The sequence below is a fragment of the Accipiter gentilis genome, chromosome 18, assembly GCF_929443795.1.
Source record: "Accipiter gentilis chromosome 18, bAccGen1.1, whole genome shotgun sequence".
NCBI lineage: Eukaryota > Metazoa > Chordata > Aves > Accipitriformes > Accipitridae > Astur > Astur gentilis.
Window position 1 is genome coordinate 20812714 of NC_064897.1, and position 7963 is coordinate 20820676.

General features: G+C 42.4%; 1 protein-coding gene across 3 annotated transcripts; it reads left to right on the top strand.

The window, feature by feature from the left end:
* On the top strand, window positions 1-6027 carry MRPS33 (mitochondrial ribosomal protein S33). 3 transcript variants are annotated; one of them, XM_049821835.1, is made up of 3 exons: window positions 1-72; window positions 2654-2909; window positions 4658-6027. In XM_049821835.1, exons 2-3 carry the CDS (start codon window positions 2695-2697, stop codon window positions 4761-4763), a joined length of 321 nt encoding a protein of 106 aa, XP_049677792.1. In that variant the 5' UTR covers window positions 1-72; window positions 2654-2694; the 3' UTR covers window positions 4764-6027. The 3 variants fall into 3 exon arrangements, with proteins under 3 accessions (XP_049677792.1, XP_049677794.1, XP_049677793.1); XM_049821837.1 differs by lacking the exon at window positions 1-72 and adding an exon at window positions 155-1553; XM_049821836.1 differs by lacking the exon at window positions 1-72 and adding an exon at window positions 1573-2355.
* Window positions 6028-7963: the final 1936 nt, after the last annotated feature.

Below are 7963 nucleotides of genomic sequence, written 5' to 3' on the forward strand. Positions count from 1 at the left end.
CGCCTCGGCGGGGAAGCCACTGCGCATGCGCCGCCGCGGACGCCCTGCCGAGCCGTGCCGCTCTGCCCGCGGGTCAGCCCGGGGCCGTGAAGCAGAAAGGGGGGAAATGGGCTCCGGGCGATCGTCGGGGGGGGGGGGGGGTGTCGGCCGAGCCTGCGCCGCTTCCCGGGCCCTGGGGCGGGATCCCGGGCCCCGCTGGGGCTGCCGGGCGGGTAGCGCAGGCCTCTGGCACCGGGGAGGCGGCTGGGGCCACCGCGAGGTGCGGTCGGAGCCCGCGGGTGGGTTTCCCGGGTCGCCCTCCTGGAGGGGGGGGGGGGGGGGGAGGCCGCCGCGGAGCGGGGGGCGGCAGGGCTTGCTGGAGGGCGGCAATGGGCCGTGCCCGGCTCGGGTGCCCCTCTGGCCGGGCGGCGGCCCGGGGCGGCCTGCTCTTCCCCGTGTGGGCACGGAACAGCCAGCAGGAGTTCTGGAAGCAGAAGGTTCTCCTGGCATATGCGAAGTGAGACGAGCTAGCGGATCGGGAGGAAAAATCCCAGCCTAGGATGGGAAAGCAGGGCTTTGGGGAGCAGTAAGGAGTGGGGAGCAGGTGAAGGAGCAGCACTGCGTGGTGGTTTTGGTTTAGGGGTGTTAATTACCAGTAGGTGATCCTGAAAGTATCATTGCTGTGAGTGACAAGAACAAAACTGTTCTTCTGGTACCATCCATAGAATCGGAGGTCACCCTAAAACAGGCTTTGGATAGCTCCGGCACTGGGGAGTTTGTAGTCTTCACCTTTCTTATGTCCCAAACGTTCTTGGACTGGCAAGGATTAATGGAGGTCTCCAGCCTTGGCTCAGGCTATTTGGATTCCTTTTGCAGTTCTGAAGTGAAAAGCAGGTCCCTCAGACCACTAGCTTGCATTGTTTAGGAGCCAAAGGTATTTTCATTTTAAGGCTGCAGTTGGAAGAGGTTAAGCAAGCTTTGCGTCCGAGTTGAGTCTGGTGATATTTTCAGAGTGATGATGTGATGAAGAGTTTTGGGGACGATTTGTTGCTTTATCTCCGAATGCAGGAGTTAGGACTGGCTGTTCTGAAATGGATGATTTAGCAAGGCTTGGTGATTATTCCCCAATGTAATAGATGTTCACGTTGAAGTGCTGCACTGCAATAATTTAAGAGTTTCTATCTTCTCACACTAGGCCTGTTGCCTTAACTGGAGGTCTCTGACACTTTGCCTTCCCTTAATTACTTTTCCCATTATTCTCTTTGACTCAGATTACTGGTATTATTTTCATGCTTTATTTTTTCCCCCCCTGCTTCCTTTCTAGTGCTTTGCTAACAGGAGCAAATCAAAGTAGACAGTTGTACATCAGGTCCTCCAGTGGGCAGACATAGTGAGGTTATGAATACTTCAGATTGGTGTTATTAAATAACAGGCTCCCTGTTGTCATACTAAAATGGACTTAGCCCTGTCCTGCTGATTACTCTTGTCCCTGCTCCATGCTCTTTAATTTTTTATGCTCATCTTCTGGAATCAGCTGTGCAATACTTCTTAAAACAAGAATTTTAAACTTTAACGTAAGTGTAGTGCACTTGAATGAACCCCACTTAATTTCTCTGGAGACTTATGTCATCACTTATTCAAAAAGACACAGTACAGGCAATGTACAGCTTCAAATACAGGATTATGGGAATCTTATTCTTGTCTATTACATCCTATTCTGCAAAGAAAGAATACAGTAAAGATTAAAAGAGCAGCAAAAATGGGGAGGGTTAGGAAACCTGAGAGAAAACCCTTCATGATCCTTTAAGAGAGTGTGGATGTTGTCTCTGGTGGCCTAGTAACAATGGTTTTGTTCTCGGAGCATTTTTGTTGCAGAGGTGTCTTTAGGTAGGAAGTGGCTGAAAGGGAATGGGAAGCTGCTGATGTGGGATTTTATTGGAAAAAAGAAGCTAGCACAGGGAAATGATTTCTTTTCTTCTCTTAAAAAGAATCAGTATCAGGAGAGACTGAAAAGAGAATGGAGAAAAAGCTGATGGAAATGATCAAGGGAAGGGAGTTGAGATGGGAAAGATCAATCGTTTCTCTATATGAATCATATAGATTTTATTTATTTTTACAGTTAATAGGCCATTTTTGCTAGGTGGACTGTAACAATGTTCATACAGTGTTTTAAACAGGGTGAGACATTTTCATGAGGAAAAACTTCCAGGTTGCATCTTCAATATGTTTAAATGGTGTCTTGCCTTGTGCTTGCGTAGAAGTCAGAGGCATTGCAGTTGGCACCATTTTTGACAGAGTTCACACCGTAATTGTTCCTGTGACTGGAGTTTAAAGGTAGCCTTAAGCAAGCTGAGTGGGATCCGCTAATAAACTATGGTAAATTGTCTTTCAGTGTAGGTACTTTTATAGTCTGTATTGCTGTCTGTAGTGTCCTAGTTAGGCTGGTAACTGTACCTTAGTGTAGACATTCTTTATATGCGGGATTATGTACTAAGAATTAGACTGATTTCATGCAAGTGTGTGTACTAAGAATCATGACTGATTTCACACATGCATGTGTGACTTTGAACATATGATCAGTGTTTGATGAGTTGTTTTGTTTGCCTTAATTCTGGGATACCTTGTAATATTCAGTCATCTTAGAGTTGTGGTTCTCTTGTGTTTCCTTTTGCAGTAAGGTCCATCTGTCTATGTGTGCGTGCTCTTCCTTGGGAGATGTCTAATGTTTCCAGTTATGCCCTTCGAATGGCCCGGCTGAGTGCTCAGATATTCGGAGAAGTTGTCAGGCCAACTGACTCGAAATCAATGAAAGTAGTGAAGTTATTCAGTGAGCAGCCTTTGGCCAAGCGGAAGGAGGTCTACAGCTGGTATCCACCTCACAACACCTACTATGCCCTCATGAAGAAACTCCGTTACTTTGGTCTCTACAGGTAATATCTGTGCTTGTAGGGTGGGAGCAGGACTGAAGGTGGGAAAGGGGTGGGTGTGAGTTCGTTACAGTTTTTTTTTCCTTAAAGGGGAACATAGGAAAGAGCGTAGTTAGAATATGGTGCATATGGAAAGAGGTACTTGATTGTTGCACTGAGGACAAGGAGAGTAAAATAAGTGACTACTGTCTAAGTAACTTTTACCATAATTAGAACCTTTTGTGAGAAAGACTTCAGGTGTAGTTATGGGCAACCAGTTATATCAGAAATAGTTCTTGCTTTGGCTTTGTGGGGAAGGGTAAGAGAGCTTTCTCGTAGACAAGAGATGGGTCTGTAGTTCTGAATATGGCAAATGAATGTGCTACAAAAAGGCGATGCTACCGTAACTCAAAAAATTGCACGAAGACAGTCTTAACATATATTCTTCAATCACTTAACAGCTAATACCTAAAATTTAGAAGAGAAGGGAAGTCTGTGTTAGGCTGGAGAAGCTTTTTATCCTTTAAGATAAATTAAGTTAAATTAAATTCAAATGTGGTTTAAATAGCCTTGTTAATTCCAGCTTCATCCAAACCAGTTGTCTTAATTTCTAAATGAATTTCCACAGTCTTGAGTAGGAAAAACTGCACTGCTAAAGGAACATCAGCAGGAGTCAAATGCAGTTCGTTGACTTCAGTCAGGTAGCACTAGAGAAAACCCTTAAAAGTGAGGCTGCTGACCCTGTAAAGTCAAAACAGATTAATTTCTTTTGCTTTGTCACAATATTGACCATCAAGGATTGCATCCAGGATGCTCTTGGTTTAGGTGAGCATGCAGATATTTTCCAGAATAGCTGTGTGTTGATACAGAAAGCCTCAATGGCATGATAATGTTCTTTACTCTTCTTCCCCTCCTAATCTCAAGTTCTTTCTCTAGCTGCTTTGTATACAAAGAGCTTGTAGAAGATCAGGTTTGCTGGTCAAATATATAATGAAGAGTTGTAGACTAATAGGGGCGGATAATAATGCACAAGATTTTTGTTTCTTTTTCAGTGAAGTTGTGTTTAAAAATAGCAGTGCAGCATCTTAGGCTACTTAGGATGCAGGTGTGATCTTTGAAAAACACCTTTGCACTGAAAAATACAGGGACAGAGATTAAATAGAATGTATTAGAACATCATTGAGGATTCATTATCTCTGCCAGCCCATCTATCCTCCTTCCTGTTTTATTCTTTTGTTAAGATTCTACCAGTAGCTGATGCCTTCTTCATAACTCATTCCTGAAGTCACCTGAGAGCAGTGTTGTGTACTGTAATTACTGCTCAGTGTGCCCCTGTTTTCTTAGAAGCTAATGACCTGAACTTAGTATCTAGCACAGAAACACAATGTGCTATTGCTAGACTGCTGAGCTAGATGAGGAGGGGGAAATTCTCATTCTTGTCTTTTTGTGATTTTTATATTTTACTGCTCATTCACACACAGTGGATCGATAAGTGCAATGGAAGTAATATATATATGCACACACCATTTGTTGCTGAAAAGGGCAACCTTGTTAGTTCTGAAAGTACTGGAGGAAATCTTTCATGATATTCAGTCCAGAATTACTGCTAGCAGTAACATTGAATACATTGCAGTGAGTTTCAAGATGGACTTCACTGTTAGAAAAAGTTTTGAGGGTTTTTTTTTTCATTATTTTACAGTTCAAAGAACCTTTCACATCTAGGTATTCCAAGAAATAGAGTAAACTTTTTTTTTCTTTCCTCCCCCACCTAGGGATGAGCATCAGGACTTTAAGGAGGAGATGAGGCGATTGAAAAAGCTCCGTGGGAAGGAAAAACCAAAGAAGGGGGAAGGAAAGAGAGCTCTCAAGAAGAAATAGTACCACTTGGGCAATATAATGAACTACTCTGGAAATGCTGGAGAACAGCTGTAACCCAGGCTTTCTGTTCCCAGCCGGAGAGGGCTTGGCACGTGAGCTGCGTGTGGGGCACAAGAAACTGAAATACTGGATTCCATCTTGGGAGTGCACTTGTGTCTTTGTGGTTTTATTCATTTTGAATTTCTGTAATTTAAATATACTGTATATTGTAGCGTGCAAGAGCCCTCTCTTACCCAAGTAGTAAAAATAATAGTAAAAAAATAAGTGCTCAGTGTTTTTCTTGCAAACACCTGTAGCTGTTTCGGTTTTCTGGATCTGGAAGATTGTTTGATTTTTTTCATTGTCTGTTTTACTTTCTTGGATTAATATCAACACTGTTTTGCATGTGGCCACAAAAAAATTAAGGTTTCCTGCTTCTACTGCTGCTTGTCATCTTGCCTATTACAATGAGTTTCACTTCAGGTAGCTTTAGTGGGTTTTTGGGTTTTTTTTTTTGAAGTTGCTGTTAGAATCTATTGTTCTGCATTCTACACTGGACAATATTTCATAGTCCATTGCCTGCCCAAAGCACTTTCATTGTACCTTGAATATTTAGATGCTGCAACAGAAGAGGATGAAATATGAAGGCTCAAACTGTTTTCCAGTTTGAGACCCCCCACTAATTACAATACAATATTGTAAGTTTACTGTAATAAAAGGAGTTTGAATTTATTTTGATTGCCTGGAGGACATGTATGAAATACTTCATAAGGTGATGAACAGTTTTACTGGTATTCAGTATATGGTTTTATCACTAGGCTCCTTCAGTGTTGCTAATATTAATGATTGTGTGCATCTACCATTCTTGCTGTCAGGGAATAGAAAGTACAGAATGCATCTGTGCTGCTCTGCCTGGCCAAGTGTGTATCTTGCCTGTGTATGCCCTGAAACAGCATCTTATAATTTCCAGACCATGTAAGCTTAGAGGAACAACCTTGAGGTAGTAAAGGAGAGCTATTAAAAATGTAGAGTGACTAGAGCAAAAAGTATTGCACAGTTATCTTGCGGTATGCTTGGTTTTTGTGTACAGAGGCATTCTGAAGTAGGGAGGAGTACTAACCTACTGACATTTCTAAACCAAGCTTGTTCAGATGTAAGTGTATTTAAAGGGATCTGTGATCATTGAAATGAGTTGATCTACATAAATTTGTAACAGCTCAATAACTGTACTTCCCAAGGTTATTAATTGAAGAGGTGCTGATTGTATTAAAGGTGTTTCTAGTGAGCTGTGTAGTTCTTTGTGTTCCTTAGTGAGTGTCACCTGGTTTTCTAAGCTTTAAGAGAAGGTGATTTTAGGTGATCTGTGGTGTTGTGAGAGAAGCACCGGAGTTCTTACCACTACAGTACAGAGCAGATATAAATTTTCCTAACTTCCATAGAATTTTGTTGACTGTGGCAAGAGTCTCATTCTAATTTAAAATCTTCTTCGTAACTTAAAACTTTGCTCAACTCTAATGTGCCTATGGCATTTTAGTGTTCCATGTGTTGTCTGTGCATTGTGACCTGACTGGTGCTGAAGTATACAGAGCCTGTGATGGGCCCTCTGAGAAGTACTTGGTTCCTGGGCTGTGTGCATGCAGCTCAGGGGAAGCGGTCTGGTTCCCTTGAATTCCTCTTGAGGAAGAAGAGCGGCATGGAGCCACATACTAGGCAGGAGAGGGAATTGCCCATAGTAGGAAGGTTGCTGCTGCCTGACACTGTGTTTCTGGCTATGGCTGTGATAGGTGAAGTTGCTCAGTTGCTTGCTTTGGTGGAGAGAAAGACCGGTTCTGAACCTCTTTAGCAGAATTAACTGTGGCAGCTTTGGACAGCTGGTGATTGTACTTACAACAGCTTTGTAGGCAAGAACTTGATGTCTTCTAAAATTAAACCAAAGATCAATAAAAATGTTTTCCCTGTAATTTAAGATGAAAAATCAACAGCATCTTTTTTTTGTTCCTCTGAAACACTTAAAGCTTTGACAGCATGAATGTGCGGGCGAGAGAAAGTGTGCATGCATCAAAAAGTGAATTATGGTCCTGCTCCAGTAAAGTAGGTATACGTGGCCTTAAACTCTGTGTGTGTGGAGACCTGGTTATAAGTATACACGTAATGATATATTAAAGTACAGCGTGATTGGCCATGCTTACGCTTCTGAATCCACATTTAGCCTACTTAAGGACTGAGGATCTACGGAGCCTACTGAGGGCAGTGAATGCTACAGGTATTCTGCATCTTAGTGTGCCACCTTGCTAGACATAGATATGGACTCAGCAGTGTAATATTAGATAATTAGGCTTGGGGATCAGATCTGGTTTTCCTTGTCTACACCAAGCCAACTAGCTATTTATAATGATTTTCACGAAGTTCCTGTCGTGAACAGGAAAGCGAAAGGCTTGTTTGTCTACTCATCTATAATGATCCCCTTTGCAACCTGCCAGAGCAAACCTGCTCTAGAATCAAAGCATCACCCTGGGGACATACTTTGAGAAGATAGTTACAGGAGCATATCCAAAAAGGGAGAGAAACTGATGGAAGTGGCTGTGAAGTAAGCAGATGTGAAACAAGTGTACTGAATTGTTGATTTTCATCTCTTCTTCACAGCGTTTGCAAAAGCAAAGTGGATGGAGTAGAAAAATGTTAACTTTTAAAAAGAGCAGTGCAAGTACAAGAAAGGTTCCCCTGCCTAATTTTTCATAAACCTTCTTCTTTAGTACTCATTTGCCAGAACTAGGTCTTCTCAAAAATGGCTGTTTCCCCTCCCCTGAGACTTCATAAAATAACAATGATTCAGCTGTTATTGGAGTATATCCTAGTATTAGGATAAACCATTGCTTGTTTGGAGTGTTAGTGTAGTAACTATTTTATTCCAGAAAATACAGCCTTCTCCTCTCCATAGGTGGGACAGAAATAGGCACTTTCCTACCAATCTGTGCTCTGTCATTTAGGAATAGACGCTGCCTGAAGAAGGCCATCTTTTGTGAATTGCAGGGTCTAGACAAATTGGAAGTCAATCCTGAAACATCATGCCAGGTATTAATGCACTATGTATATTTAGGAAGGGAAGGAGAGGTTCAGCCGTTTTCTGAGGGGTAAGGATATGCTTTACACAGCTATTGGTATAGTGGCACATCATTTTATGTACAAATTATCAAGCTCATTAGATTTTTGGTTTTGGCTTT

Coding starts and splice junctions, on each gene's coding strand:
- MRPS33 (XM_049821835.1), top strand. CDS start 2,695: ATGTCTAATGTTTCCAGTTATGCCCTTCGAATGGCCCGGCTGAGTGCT. Junction 2,910..4,657: donor CGTTACTTTGGTCTCTACAG/GTAATATCTGTG, acceptor TCCCCCACCTAG/GGATGAGCATCAGGACTTTA.